This window comes from Parambassis ranga, chromosome 2 (genome assembly GCF_900634625.1).
Source record: "Parambassis ranga chromosome 2, fParRan2.1, whole genome shotgun sequence".
NCBI lineage: Eukaryota > Metazoa > Chordata > Actinopteri > Ambassidae > Parambassis > Parambassis ranga.
This window is the reverse complement of record NC_041023.1, coordinates 17,468,566-17,483,452: the sequence shown is the minus strand read 5'-3', so window position 1 is coordinate 17,483,452 and position 14,887 is coordinate 17,468,566. Positions and strand designations below refer to the sequence as shown.

At 40.3% G+C, this 14,887-nt stretch overlaps 2 protein-coding genes across 3 annotated transcripts; one reads left to right on the top strand and one right to left on the bottom strand.

Annotated features, from left to right (window-relative positions):
- Nucleotides 1–5,727: 5,727 nt before the first annotated feature.
- oxsm (3-oxoacyl-ACP synthase, mitochondrial) lies at nt 5,728–8,972 on the bottom strand. The gene is made up of 2 exons (XM_028399204.1): nt 7,830–8,972; nt 5,728–6,354 (listed from the first exon to the last, which is right to left on the bottom strand). The coding sequence occupies exons 1-2, from the start codon at nt 8,819–8,821 to the stop codon at nt 5,952–5,954; spliced, it is 1,395 nt and encodes a 464-aa protein (XP_028255005.1). The 5' UTR covers nt 8,822–8,972; the 3' UTR covers nt 5,728–5,951.
- Nucleotides 8,973–9,193: 221 nt separating this feature from the next.
- On the top strand, nt 9,194–14,762 carry ngly1 (N-glycanase 1). Of its 2 annotated transcripts, none has more exons than XM_028396617.1 (12): nt 9,194–9,380; nt 9,750–9,864; nt 9,946–10,179; nt 10,331–10,493; nt 10,571–10,790; nt 11,034–11,155; nt 11,322–11,467; nt 12,442–12,552; nt 12,635–12,814; nt 13,024–13,209; nt 13,835–14,012; nt 14,110–14,762. In XM_028396617.1, the coding sequence occupies exons 1-12, from the start codon at nt 9,280–9,282 to the stop codon at nt 14,283–14,285; spliced, it is 1,932 nt and encodes a 643-aa protein (XP_028252418.1). In that variant the 5' UTR covers nt 9,194–9,279; the 3' UTR covers nt 14,286–14,762. The 2 variants fall into 2 exon arrangements, with proteins under 2 accessions (XP_028252418.1, XP_028252412.1); XM_028396611.1 differs by having other exon boundaries at nt 9,946–10,197.
- Nucleotides 14,763–14,887: the final 125 nt, after the last annotated feature.

The window sequence follows — 14,887 nt, the reverse complement described above, 5'->3', positions numbered from 1 at the left end:
ACATAACATTTGTTATGTAACTATACTTTATGATATGATGCATAGACAGATTTAAGTGTATTTTACTTTGATGACAGCTTTGCCTCACAGCAAGAAGGTTCCTGGTTAGATTCTGGGGCCTTTCTGTGTGGCGTTTGCCTGCGTGGGTTTTCTCTGTGTTCTCGGCTTCCTCCCACATTCTAAAGACGTCCCTGTTAGGTAAATTGGTCACTCTAAATTGCCTGTAGGTGTGAGTGTGAATAGTTGTTTGTCTGTGTGTTGCCCTGTGATGAACTGGCGACCTGTCCAGGGTGTACCCTGCCTCTCACCTGTTGATAGTTGGGATTGGCCCCAGCTCCCCTGTGACCCTGCATTTCAGGACAAAGCGGGTTCAGATGAGGGATGGATGACAGCTTTGCACACTCTTGCCATTCTCTCAGGCAGCTTCTCGAGGTCGTCATTTGGAATGGTTTTAAATGAACAGGCATACCTTGTCATGAGTTAATCTGTGAATTTCTTGTCTTAAGGTGTTTGACACCATCAGTTGTGTTGTGCAGAGATAGGGTTGGTACACAGTTCTCTACTCCACTCAACTAAGTAAAGATAAATGACAATCCATCAATTTTAGGACATAAGGGTCAAGTAGATGACAAAATTTCAAGAACTTTTATTCAAAATTCAAAGCACACTTAATCAACATGACTTCCACAACCATTCTGCAGTAAAATACTATCACCTGGTTTGTTTATCAATGGGACAATGATCTCAAATACACCTCCAGGCTATTTAAGGACTATTTGACCAAGAAGGAGAGTGACACAGAGAGTGCTAAATTACATGACTATATACTAATTAAATTACTGACTGAAACCCAACTGATGGACTGGAATGAGTTGGATCACAGAGTGAATGCAAAGCAGCCAACAAGTGCTCAACAACTATGGGGTCAAGACCGTTGGAAAACCATTAAAAAAACAACCAAAAAATGTATCCCATGTTTTCTTTGTGATGAAGGGTCAACTATAAAACATCTGCACAATCTTTTTCACAAGCTTTGTAACACCTATTGCAATATTCTTGTGTTTTGTCCAGTGCAGACTGGAATAGGTTAGAGTTCGGAAACAAAGATGCTATGTAGAAATCTCATATTGAATTGATTCAATTCAGATGAATAGCGGTCACAGCAGAGGAATGAAGGCCATCCAGCATGTGCCACAGAGTGAGAGGGGAGGTCTAATTTTAGAACCTGGTGATGAGCCGTGCTCCCTGTGGGACAGGGTGATATCAAAGGGGATGCATGCTGACTCTGTTGCCATGGTGATCGTAATTCAGCTTGCATATCTTAGATAATTAGGATCGGGCATCAGATGGAATAGCATAATCAAAAGTCATGATCATTACAACAAAATGAATTAATAGTTATTGGGCCAATTGATTATTATCAATGGACTCTATTTAAAAAAAAAAAATTCTTCATAAAGATGCCGGGCTTTCCTTTCTAACCTAATCCAAAAGAAGCTTTGTGCAGCAAATCAATCTGTGTCAGATTATTTCAGTTTTTTTTAATTGGATGAATAATTGATTTATTCATTAGCTGGATGTGACATCTAAGAGACTTAATAAAATGTCTAAAAATGGGCTTGGAGAAAGACATTCCCCAGTAGGGTAATTCATCATCCTGGCCCAGCTTTACATCATGCTATTATATTCAGCAGGGACCGTACCACTATTCATCAAGTGAAAAACAGAGCAGGAAGTCCAAGGTGGACGTGAAACAGAGGTTTCAGTGTCACAGTCTGGCCCTCAGACAAATGACCAGAGGCTCCCAAAGGTAAAACATATATGCTCCAACTGCAGTCTTCTGATATCATTGGCTGACATTGGCCCATCATAGATAGTGTATGTCAGTATCAGTAAATGTGTTGGTTACATTTTGTTGCAGATCAGATGCTTTTTGGTACTTGACACTTTGGTGTTATTACGTTGCTACAACCACGTAATCGGGCCCGATTTCCAATCATGTGATTGGATCTGGACATCCCTTATTTTAACTTATTACGATTTAAAATTTGACATGGGCATGACCACTCTGAGACAGGTATCAATTAACATTGTGGGATTCCCGCTTCTGCAACTCTCCACCCACCTCTTTGCCTGTATTCGGAGGTTAGGCAGATGCTGCAAACATGGCAACTAAACCAGCCCTGCAGAAGCCTATAAGAGGTCAGAGACACTTTTTCCACAGTTTTTTTTTAATCCAGATATAATAAACACCTCAAATGCTGTTGAGTTGTCATCACACTACCAGAATGTGTATTGGATGTGTGATTTTAGAGCTATTTTTATTATTTATTTTATGAATATTTTAGCGTGTGTGTGTGTGTGTGTGTGTGTACTTAAATGTGTTTCACAATAATACCACCCTATAATACTGTGTCATTTCCTCTCATCCCCTGGACTAACAGGGAAGTCTAACAAATACTAACTAATTATTTTTTTTATTATTGTGTTATGACCTTAAAGCTCTTTCAAATCATCATGGTAGAATTAGGTGCACTGAAATTTGCATCCATCCTATCAGCAGGGATACAAAAGACCCAGGGCACACTTAGTATCCCCATAGTCATTATATGTCTCCCTTTAGGAGGGAAGACAAAAACTGAAACTTCTTTTAAAAAGCTGCTGAGTAATATGTTGAAGAAAACAAAAGTCCAGGCACTCATTAGGCTATTACTTCCATTTTATTGTCCTTTATTGTCTTCTTTCACATCCTCTCCTGAGGTTTTTTTTTCCTAATTAAACATAAAAAGGCTGAAGGAGAATCTTAAGGAGCACAGCACGTAGTCATTTTTTTAAAAATTTTTTAAAAAAGTTTGGAAGGTGGATTGTGTCGAAATAGGAAAACCAGCCATCTTGAAAATTAAACAATGGCTGCACTGAGCAGTGTGTGGGGCAGTGAACTGTCAGTGATGCTCCAAGCAATGCAGTGCTCCAGCCAATAAGTGTTTACAATAACACAAGAAATTGCAATAGGAAATGACAGTTTTGATTTGTTCTTTTGCAAAACAATCCACTTTTATATTTTTCTCATTTAGATGAACAGCAAAGAATGGATAGTTGTATATGTGCACTTACGCACTGAGTATCTTTTGTAGGGGTGCTATGGACTCCCTATTATACAGTAAGCTTTTACGAAACTCCCCATGCACACAGAAGCTAACCAGCACTACAAGACTAACTTATTAATTGATTAATCAAAGTTGTATTTAAAAAATGTTTAAAATAATCGATTCACGTATCTTTAAGGTTGTATTTTAATACAGCGGTGTATTTGGTTTATTCTAAATGTTGCAATGTCTGCAATACACTACTGTTCAAAAGTTTGGGGTCACTTGGAAATGTCTTTATTTTTTTTAAATGTTTTTTTTTTCCAATGAAGATAACATTAATGTAATCAGACATACAGTCTAGACATTGTTAATGTGGTAAATGACTATTCTAGTTAGAAAAGGCTGATTTTAATGGAATATATACAAAGGTATAAAGAGGCCCTATGTTCCATTGATACATTGTGTTAGCTAATCGTGTTAAAAAGGTTAAATGATCATTAGAAAACTCCTGTGAAATTATGTTAGCACATCTGAACTTACGTTATGCTGAAAAAAGAAAAGCTATAGAACTGGCCTGGTGACCCCAAACTTTGGAACGGTAGTGTATATATAGACTTTTTTATTTTGTTTTATTTTTAGTCTGGAGAAGAATGGAAAAATAATTCCAGTGTACTATATGTGTTCTATTCTATTCTGTTTACCTCTGCTAAAAAGAGACTTCGGTGCATGAAAGAGATGTCATAATATAGAAATTGGGTGCAGACTTCATAGACCGTGTGAATGAGGCTGGAGCGGATCAGAGCACTCTGCAGGAGGGCGTCTAAACCTGCTCCATTAAGGATTTGAGGGTGGTGTTGGTGTGCCTGCGAGATGAGCAAGGCGGACAGTGAGCATAAGCACCATTTTTGAATAAGAAGATCTGTTAATAGAATGCAGGATTGGATGAATGGGATGAGTGGGAGGCAGGAGGACAGAGGAGAGGCGTGAATGAACTTGGCTGCAGTCTCATCACTGAACCACCTTCAGTTTTCCATGTGTGAATATTTGTTATTTAATTTGTGTATTTTGTTTTATTTATTGTTTTTTTTTTAAATATGTATGGAGATATAATTCCCCTGAGAACCATGTGAGACTTTTCACTTAGATCTTATTGAACAGCATGAATTACTAATACAACAATGGGGGACATTTACACAGTAAACTCAGCATCTATGTGTTTTGACAGCTCATCAGGGAAAACAGAAAAACTTGAAATGACTTTTCAGTGAAAATAATAATGGACATTTTTCATTTTTCTTTGACATTTCAGTCACAGAAAAAGCTGCTCAGGTGTATTGATCATTAGGGTGATAGAATAATACCACCTCACAGGAGGTAAAGGCACAACTATAACAACAAATGAGCTCACCTAAAAAAAATAGGACTTGTTATCCATCAATCTAGACAGAATCAGAGTAAAGCTGTAGGTTTGGGGCCCCTGGGTACAGCTGTCTGTTGTTGTTCTGTTTCTTTTGTCTAGAAGTACATTACACCAATGCAGCTCTCCACATGACTTGATTGCTGTGAGCCGATGCCACCTACTGGTGTCAAGCAATACACACATGAAAATGGGAGCCACAGTATGTTCAGTCCAGTGTATACTCATTTGATTAGAGCAGGAGAAACGCTGCTGAGAAAATGTGTTATGGACAGATAAAGACAAAAGAGAATCATTTGGTTTAAATAAAAAGTGTTATGTTGGTGGAAAAAAACTGCAATCAAGCATCTGAACCTTATCCCAGCTCTAAAGCATGGTGGTGGTGGTAGTATCATGATTTGAACTGATTTTGCTGCATATGAACTTGCCATCTGTTGTGATCTTGTGTTCTGGGTTTTGATTTTCCTTCTTTCTGTTTTGATCCTGTGGACATGTTACAACATGTTACAAAATAACATGTTAGTGTTGTTTTCTAGTAAATCCTCAGTTGTTGCCCTGACCTCCTGCGTGTGTTTTGCAGTTCTGTCTAGTGTTTCCTGTTTTATTTTGAAAGCCTGTGTCCCTTTTGTATTCTCCTGTCTATTTTACATCCTAGTGTTTTCCCTCCTTAGTGATTGCCGGATGTGTCTCATCTGTGTCTTGCTACCCTTCTGTATTTAAGTCCTGTGCTCCCATTTGTTCTTGTCATCATTTGTTTACCTGCAGTGTTATCTTCTGCATGTTCCCCCGTGTTCCTGAGTCCTCCCGTGTGTTCTTGTCCTCCTGTCCTCCCTTTGGATCTCCTTGTTTGAGTTTGGTTGGTTTTTGCTTCTTTTCCCTTTGTCTTAATTTGTACTTTGTGGATTTGGATTTGAGTTTTGGACTTTCATTATTAAAACCTCACGTTTAGTTAGTTCATCATTGATTGAACAATGAATTCTGAATTATAGCAGTCAAAACAACAGTTAAAAAAATATGTTTTAGAATGGCTGTTACTGAGGAATGGGCTAAAATGTTCAAGCCACCCACAGATATGTAATATTATAGACAGATCATTTGTGTGAAAATCAGCTGTTGTTTTAGGTCATATGTATACAGATATATGCAGAAAATTGTATATATCTAATGTTATACTCGCCCCTCTAGCCCTGAGAGTGATGACACAATTACTGATGTGTCAGAAGCTTTTATTTTGTAGGTTTTCCTGCCACCTTCACACTCCTACTTGTTTGTGCCTACAGCTTTGCTTCCAGTGTGCCAACACAGCGAAAATCACACCACAGACTCCAGATCTAAACCCATGTATATTAGAAAATCCATCGGAACTCCCTTAGGGTACACAGACCCAGGCTCCTGGATGAAAGTATCCACCCCTCCACCTTCTCCTGTGGGATAAAAATTTGTTATCACAAGCTGCCCAAACACAACGTAGCATTGGTGCCACCGAATCCGAATGAGTTTGTGAGGGCTACCCGTCGTCCCTGGGTGCACCACGGCTGAGCCGTGCAGGGAACATAGTTCAGATTAAACTCTGGGTCTGTTCGGTCCAGGTTGAGAGTCGGGGGCAGGACTCCATGGTAGCAGGCCAGCGCGGTGAATGCTGCCTCCAGAGATCCAGCAGCTCCAAGCAAATGCCCCGTGGCTCCTTTGGTAGAAGATACAGCCAGGTTTTCTGAGCTTTGCTGGAAAAGTCTCTTGATGGCCGCATTTTCAGCCGCATCGCCCAACGGTGTGGAGGTGGCGTGGGCATTGACGTAGGTGATGTCTGCTGGAGAGGCGTCTGCATCTCTTAGGGCTGCAGACATGCATCTGTAGAGACAGCAGGTAGACACTTAGCTTAATTTACTTAGGTCAGCAACTTCTGCTGCAACGCTTGTTTCCTACATTTAGTGAACACTGGTCTTGCATGCATTGGGTGGAATGGAGTATGACTCTAAAATAATGTAGGCAACAGTTTTCTGAACAGCTTGCCCACACACAGTGACTTTTTTTTTTACATAGTACCTGCTACTCAAAGCACTTTTACAGTGCTTCACTTTTACCCATTGAAAACCCACACACATGTTGAAATTGTGCAACTACTGGAGGTAACTTCAAAAGCTAACAGCTTCTAACAATCCTATCTTAACAGACATCAAAACATAGATTAACAGTTTAAATATTTGTGACAGGAAGACAGGATCGATGCTACTACCCCTATCAATTAATCACCTAAATCTATAAACTGCTCGTCTGATATCAGAATGCATAAAAGGGAGTAGATTACACCTGGGTTTTAGCCTCTACTGGCTTCCTGGACTGACTTCATCACTTGTTTAATAGGCTGTCCCCACCCTAAACATCTACAATTTGTCACCTAACCAGTTGGACAAGCCTTCACTGTGGCTGCACCACACCTTTGGAACAGACCAGTCCAGATCAGATCATTAACACCTTTTCTTTTTTTTTTTAAAAAAAAGGTGAGCATGTTTATGTGTGTATATGCAATGGTTTGCTTACTTCGCTATTGTGATCACATTTCTCTTGGTATTTAATGACCTTGTGCAGCACATGATGGTTATTTTTATTGTTCTATGTAAATGAATTTGACACTGAAACTTACAAATGTCTTGCCAGAGGACATATCAGTACGTGGCTGAAGATCAAGCTGCCAACCTTACTTTTTGTTTGCTCAACTGCAGCCACACACTTTGTTGAAAGTGTGCTTCTTTCATTTGATCTGGTGGCCAAAACATTTTTTCCTTTCATATTAGTAGTTTTTGTTGCCTACTATGTCCCCTATGCTACAGCTCTGGCATACCAGGCATTACTATTGACTCTAGATTTAAAACTGCAAACTGACAAACTGCACAATACAGATTTAATTGGCACTGATAAGCTCAGTTGTTATAATTGTGTGGGTTTTTTGGCTTAAACTAACTCATGTTTATCTGTAAAAGTCCCCCACTAAAGCTTAAAAATGTGTTCTGTGAGGATTTGCAGTTCTTCTCTCACCACCAGGGTGACCATCTGCTGAATGCTAAAACAGATTTGAAACTTCCTGCAGGAGTTGTGACTGGTAGACTGCCATACCTGTTTTAACTTTTTTAGGGCACAACAATTTGTTTTTCTAATTTCTGTATGTGATTACACCAGTTAAAATCAGTTTTCATAGAAACCTCATTGTTTTCTAAAAGGTAAGAGAGCTTTTGTGAACATATTGATGGAAGTTAGATTTAGGTTCCCAACCATGTAAATTTTTTGTCAAAACTCCACCAATGTCTCAAAACCCTTAAATAAGTCACCTGAATGCCCCATCTCCATCTGCAGAGGGTGCAGTGATGTGGTTAGCATCCCCTGACAGACCATAGCCTAGAACCTCAGCATATATCCTAGCGCCTCTTTTAACTGCATGGTCCAGCTCTTCCAGCAGCAGAACGGCCGCTCCTTCTCCCATCACAAAGCCATCTCTCTCTGGGTGGAAGGGTCTCGATGCCTGCGTAGGGCTGTCATTCCATTTGGTCGCCAGGGCGCGTGCCTTGGCAAAGCCGGCCAATGAAAGAGGCATTATACAGGCCTCTGTTCCCCCTGTAACCATGGCAACTGCATCACCGTGGGCTATGAACCTGGCTGCGTCGCCTATTGCATGTGCACCTGTGGTGCACGCTGTGGACACTGAATGGTTGGGACCCTTCAGTTTGTGTTTGATGCTTATGTGCCCAGCTGCCATGTTGACAAGAATCCGGGGCACAAAGAAAGGACTCACTTTGTTGTAGCCCTTTTCTTCGAAAAGAGAGGAGGTGTGGGCAATCTCATCCAGTGGCACCATGCCCATGCCTACTGCCACCCCTGTATTAAGCTGTTCCTCTTCACTTTGGGGGAGCCACCCTGCATCTTTCAGAGCCAACTGAGCTGCCCCAATTGCCATTACAGTGGCTTGGGACATGATTTTGAGTTCTCCGCGAGAGGCAAACTTCTTCTCTTTAAACTGACCCTCTTCACACCCTCTCGGTACCACACCTGCGACTTTACAAGGGACAGTCCTGTACTCCTCGGTGTCCAGAGCAACAATCCCACTTTGACCTTTGATCAGGCGCTCCCAGGGCAGAGCAGTCCCTGTGCCCAGAGGACACACAATCCCGATGCCAGTAATAACAACGCTCCTTCTCCGCCGCTGTCCACAGCTGTGATGTCTGGAGGGTTGATTTGGAAAGATGCAAACATTCTTCTGAAGAAGGGTCCATAGGTTATTTGGTTTCAGCGGGGATTTAATCCAACACGAACGTGATAAATACATTTTAATACTTTGACAGCTTTGTTAAATTTTCTATATCCAAAAAATAGAAGCTTAGAAAATAGAAAGGTACAATATCTATTCAAAAAGACATTTAAGATCACTTATTCAGCTGTCACTTAAGAATACATGCGCACACGGCATCCTTGCATTTGTTTAGCTAAATTTAGGTAGTATACGTGGACGCCAGGTTGGTTTCACTTTTAAATATTAAAGAAAAGCGTCACTAACCAATAAAAAAGTAGGAAAACACATAGCAGAGTTTAGGTAAGCACACTTAAGACAGACCAAAGTTTTACACCGAGAATTATATTTTTTCATTTCGGAACATTTATTCAGGCGCAAATAAGGCAGCTTCATCTAAGACCCCAAACATCTTTGCTAGCTCCTAGCCAGATTGCACATCCGCGTTTGCTTCCAAAACTGAAAGGATTTTTTCCAGTTTCTTGACAAATATTAGTATGGCCGTGTCACCAGCAGTCACCACACTATGTGAGAATCCAAACGAAGTCTTCTTAGACGTCGCTAAGTTGTTACTTACGTACGCGGACAATATTTTAAGGTGAGAGAGTGAAGTTTATGGAACTGTAGCGGTGTAACATGTCAAAAAATGTGTTGTACATTGCAGATATATGCAACATAATGTAACTAAAATAGTGTAACTAAAAACAAACCTCTAGTTCAGTCGGTTAAGTTGCTGTAAGTAGCTGTTGCATCCCTACATTACGTGAAACTAAGCTCTGTTTTAATATGTTTGGCCTCCTATAGCAGCACAGTAATCCTGACAGACCATTAGTGCTAAAACTAGAATGGTGTTTTAGATAAATTTTCATTCTAACTACTTCCCAGGAAGCTCCGTATAGCTAAGAAGGCTTTTCAGAAAGGCCAAGATTACAAGCTATTTCTTCCTAATATGATTATTACTAAACAGATATCCCAACGAGGAGAAGTACAGATCCATCCGAATAGGCAACCCTACATTCTCCACCAAGCTGTTGCCCATCAAAGGTGCTGTGGAATGTCTCTTTGAGATGGGATTTGAGGAGGTAAATAATAAGTAACGACCAGGTGAAAACTGCAGCAGGACCTGCCATTTGTACAACTCTGAGTACAGTACTTCTTTTCAGGCTGAGACTCACTTGGTGTTTCCAAAGTCTGCGTCAGTGGAACAGCTGAAGCTCATCAGGGAATCTATTGCGGCAGAGAGGGATCAGAGGCTGTCTGGGGGACATCCTGCTCAACCTGCTGCTCAGCCAACCGCCACCGCCGTCGCTGCCTCAGCCTCAGCTTCAGCACCGGAAAGCTCTGCTGCTGCTCCCAGCCAGCCCGTATCACCACCTGCACATCAGCCATCTTCATTGGTAGATATGATTTCATCAGTGAGTGAAATGCTTTGTGCCACTTTTCCTCAAGGAATTTGATAAATAGCATACAACATAATCCCTTATGACTCTGAAGATCATCTATCACCTTATGCGACATTATTTGGATGTTTTCTTTTTGTCTTTTCAGGAAAGCAGCATGAGCTTCTTTGTGACTCTACAGTCCAACTTCCAACATGTGATGCTGTATGAAAGCCCTGAGCTGCAGCAGAAAGCCAGATGCTGCATCCCTCACCAGGAGCTGTCCTCTGCTGCTCAACACAAGCTGAAGGAGGCAAGAGAGGCTGACCCAGGTAAAAACCCCTTAGAGTAAAATGCATGTTTACTTAAGTATAATATGATTACTTATATCATTCTGTCTTGTTTGTAGAATGTAAGCTCGGAATAGAAGACTTTCTGGTGCTGGAGTTGCTCAGGTGGTTCAAACAGGACTTCTTCTCTTGGGTGGATTGTTTGCCATGCAGCTCCTGTGGTGGTTCAACCCAAAACAGTGGCTCTCTCAGTCCCAGCAATGATGACCTCTGCTGGGGAGCTCAACGAGTAGAGAACCACTTCTGTCAAAGCTGCCAGTTCTCCACCAGGTTCCCCAGGTGTGTATGTATCTGTTTTTACTGTTTCTTACCACTATAGTGAGTTCAGTACAAGCTCACAGACTAGATTTGTAATTAAAACTATGTTTATGTATCAGAAGAAGTTATGCACTTTTACAAAATACAAGTTAACTGGTTAGGATATTGCTAAATGCCTACAGAGGGAAACAGTGGCTACTCAAAAAAGTATTTATTTTTTGCAATCAAAAAATTATTCTGTGCATTTATCTGTCCTAACACCAGGTATAATAATCCTGAGAAGCTACTGGAAACCAGGAGAGGGCGCTGTGGGGAGTGGGCCAATTGTTTTACTCTGTGCTGCAGAGCTCTTGGCCTAGAGGCCAGGTACATCTGGGACAGTACAGGTATGAACATGAATAACACCGGTGTGACTCTTTATTTCGTTCACATTTCTCATACAAAAGAGTGATTTCTACCTGCACACTGGTTGTATTATTTCTATTTTAATTGATGTGTCAGCACATCTCTTGAATCCTTTGTCCGTCTGACCTGTTTTGTGTGTTGTTTCAGACCATGTGTGGACAGAGGTTTACTCAGTCTCTCAGCGTCGCTGGCTCCACTGTGACTCCTGTGAAAATGTCTGTGATAAACCGCTGCTGTATGAGGTCGGCTGGGGAAAGAAACTTGCCTACATTCTGGCCTTCTCTAAGGAACAGGTTAGACAAGAAGACGCACACGAACATTGTTATAATCAGTCTGATTTCATGTCTGATCTTACAGGCAAGCTTTTCTACAACAAGGTGCGGAGATAATTTGTATGAGATTTGTTGTGCCTCACTTTATTCTCTCAAGCTGCAATATTTAGTCAATGAATGGAAGTTTGGGACTGTTAGTCCACTGGTTTATCCATAAAATGTCATAATACCTTGATTTTTTTTTTTTAATCCTGGACAATCACTCAATAATGTAAACAATCAAATGTTTCCCCAACTTATCACTAAACACAGACCAGCAGGACACTTAAGCTGCACATGGTGTCCATTTAGTTTTGGTCACTCAGTATATAGTACTCCAATCTGATTTGAATACTCTTCGCGGTTTTACAGTACATGTGTCAGAGTACACATTACAGCTGAGCAGATGACGAATATTAACCAGTTTGAGAAATGTATTATTGATATGCATTAATATATGTATGAGCCTTAGAAGTCTTACTATCTTTTCATCACCTTGTCCCTTAAAAACTTTGGGTTACTCATGCTTACAGCATGTGTAAAAAGGTAGCAAGTCAGTTAATGTGAGTATATTAAATTAAACATAACAAGTATGAATATCAGCCAGTGTATAGATCATAATATTTCACTCTCAAAAAACAAAGTTGGTCCCAAAAGTCAGGACTAACAGAGTGACATTGAACACATACACCTTTTAGTAACTATAACATACAGCAGTACAGCTGACTACCCGTAATGATATCAGTTCAATTACATTTGCGTTGCTTGTCACATTGTTATTCTTGTTTCTCATTGGATATGTGAGCTTGTATTGCTATCTTTGGACAACTTATTCAAGATGTAACCCAACTGAGGCTTCTTCTCATCATTTTAAGGGTTGTTTTCTTTATTTAAATGTTAGGTTTAAGTTAGCCATTTTGTTTTGATTGTATAGAGAGTAGTATTTGTGCTTGTAGGTGGTCGATGTGACATGGAGGTATTCCTGCAAACATCCAGAAGTTTTGACAAGAAGGACCAGGGTTCAGGAGGCCTGGCTGCTGCACACAATTAATAGCCTCAATGCATCTGTAAGTCTTTTTTATTCTATATAAGTCTCCTTTCTACTGTGGTTGTGATGTTAACCACTCTCCTTATGTTCTAACACTGAAGAGACAGCAGTCCTTGAGTCCAGACAAGAAAAAGGAGCTGACAGAGAGGTTACTTGTTGAGCTGGTGGAGTTCATATCGCCAAAGACACCAAAACCTGGAGAGCTGGGTGGGCGCAACTCTGGCTCTATGGCCTGGAGGATAGCAAGGGGAGAGACAAGAGAACCTGATACAGGCACACAGGTACTGTATATATAACATGGACTCATACAAACTTCAGAAAAAGACAGTCCTCTTAAACTGTATGTAACTTTGGTGAAAACAGTCTTATCCTAAATATTAGAAACCAGAGATAGACAATGAAAAGATAGAGATAGAAAACCCTGAAACATGCACAGAGGCAGATCAGTGATTTAAGTAAGTGGATTTGTGTATGTATTTACTTTTTTCAGACTGTAGGTTTCGTGTTTACTCCAACTGAGAAAGAAAAGAGTGACCAGTTACTGCATGTACGCTACAGTGCAACCAAAGACCAGTACTTTCGAGTGTCCAGCGGCTCTGAAATAATCCAGAGCTGGGATCAGTGTGTGTGGAGGAAGGAGTCTGTCTTCAGAAAGGTGGAGAATGACTGGCAGATGGTATGTTTACTGACAAAACAAACAATTTCTTCACATTTCTTGTCATCCTAAAATTAAGCATAAGAATAATTTGTGTTTTTTAAATTTTACTTTAAAAAGATTTTTTTTCACATGCACACACTTCAATTATAGTTTTTGAAATCAAATCAAATTTTATTAAGTCTAATCTTTTAACACAGCTTATGAAGACAAGCATACGCTTTGAAATAACAAGAGGCATATACATCAGCTAAAATAAGCCCCATGAACCTTTGCAGTTGCAAAGAAGTGATAACACAACAGGCTGAAACCCCTATTATGCGCAACACATTGGTGTCAGAAGGGAACATGTTTTCCATTATTGTGCTGATGGACCACGTTTGCATTTTAAACATTGTCGTTTGAGATTCATCAGAACAGAACAAAAGAAACCTGGTTCCTGGTCTGCAAACCACATTTTGTGTTATAGTACTCAGAGAGGGCTGATTTAAAAACAACAATAAATCATTGCATGAAAAGTACTTTTATTTTGTTGTAGTTAATTAATCACTGCAGCTCTCATGTGAATAAACAACTACAACTAAAGTAGCTTAACTCTGAAAATACATCTGTAGATGTGATTATTGTGTTGTGCTTCTTTCATTAGGTGTACATAGCCCGTACAGAAGGCTCTTCTATGGGAAGAATCAGCTGGAAGTTTGACTTTGCTCCAGCAGGAATGAAGATAAAGTCAGTTTCCATCATGGCTAGCAGCCAGACCTTTCACTCCGGCAACGTCTGTTGGCACTTACAGTCAGACCAGATTACTACAGAGTTCCCTGGAGGTACAGTTAAGTTATAAAATACTCATACCCATGTTATTTTGAGATGTGCTCACTCCTGATGGTCCCCCCCCCCCCCCCCATGCTTTTGAACCTTCAGATGGAAAGATGCAGTCCTTCGCCAGCCTGTGCGGCTCTACAGAGCTCATTGTTACAGCAGAACTCAGCGGGGGGGAAGGGGAGACATCATGGCAGCACACTCAGCTTTTCAGGCAGAGCTTGAAGGAGACAGAGGAGTCATCGTTTGAAATCATAATCAACCTACAAGATGCTTAACAGTTGTTTTTACTTTAATCTCTAGTAGTTCTTCCTTGGTAATTACTCTTTAGGTGATTTTGAGCTCTTAAATTGATATATGTTGACAAATCAGTGCAATATTCATACACATGTATATCCTCCAGGATGGTTAGACATGCATGGCCAAATGGTGGGTGACCCCTTACACATTTTACTCTAAATTGACTAAGGACCAATTAACATACCCAGTTTAAATCATTAAGTCATAGAGATATTTGCATTCACTGTGAATGTGTCTGTTATATGTGATGCATGGAGACATTTTAAACCCTACGTCATTTGCTCCAGGTCTCCTGCAAATAATAGTCATATTTGTGTGTTATTTATAAAGGGCTCTTCTTTACATCCTCTTAAGCCCCGATACACGCGTCCAATTGTATGTTAATATTGGTGTGGCCATAAGCATTGAATATATGTTGTGTTACAATAAAGATATTTTTTGCAGACTCGTGTAAAGCTATGATAACGTTATGTGTGTACATTACACACTGTCTGGTCTTGCAGGGTGGAAAGCTTCAGTGGACTTTTGCCGCCATCTTGCGTTGAAAACAAAACAAGGGTCACTGTAAGTTGACTTTTCC

Coding starts and splice junctions, on each gene's coding strand:
- oxsm (XM_028399204.1), bottom strand. CDS start 8,821: ATGTATTTATCACGTTCGTGTTGGATTAAATCCCCGCTGAAACCAAAT. Junction 6,355..7,829: donor GATGGAGATGGGGCATTCAG/GTGACTTATTTA, acceptor CTGTCTCTACAG/ATGCATGTCTGCAGCCCTAA.
- ngly1 (XM_028396611.1), top strand. CDS start 9,280: ATGGCCGTGTCACCAGCAGTCACCACACTATGTGAGAATCCAAACGAA. Junction 9,381..9,749: donor TACGCGGACAATATTTTAAG/GTGAGAGAGTGA, acceptor ATTACTAAACAG/ATATCCCAACGAGGAGAAGT. Junction 13,210..13,834: donor TGGAGAATGACTGGCAGATG/GTATGTTTACTG, acceptor TTCTTTCATTAG/GTGTACATAGCCCGTACAGA.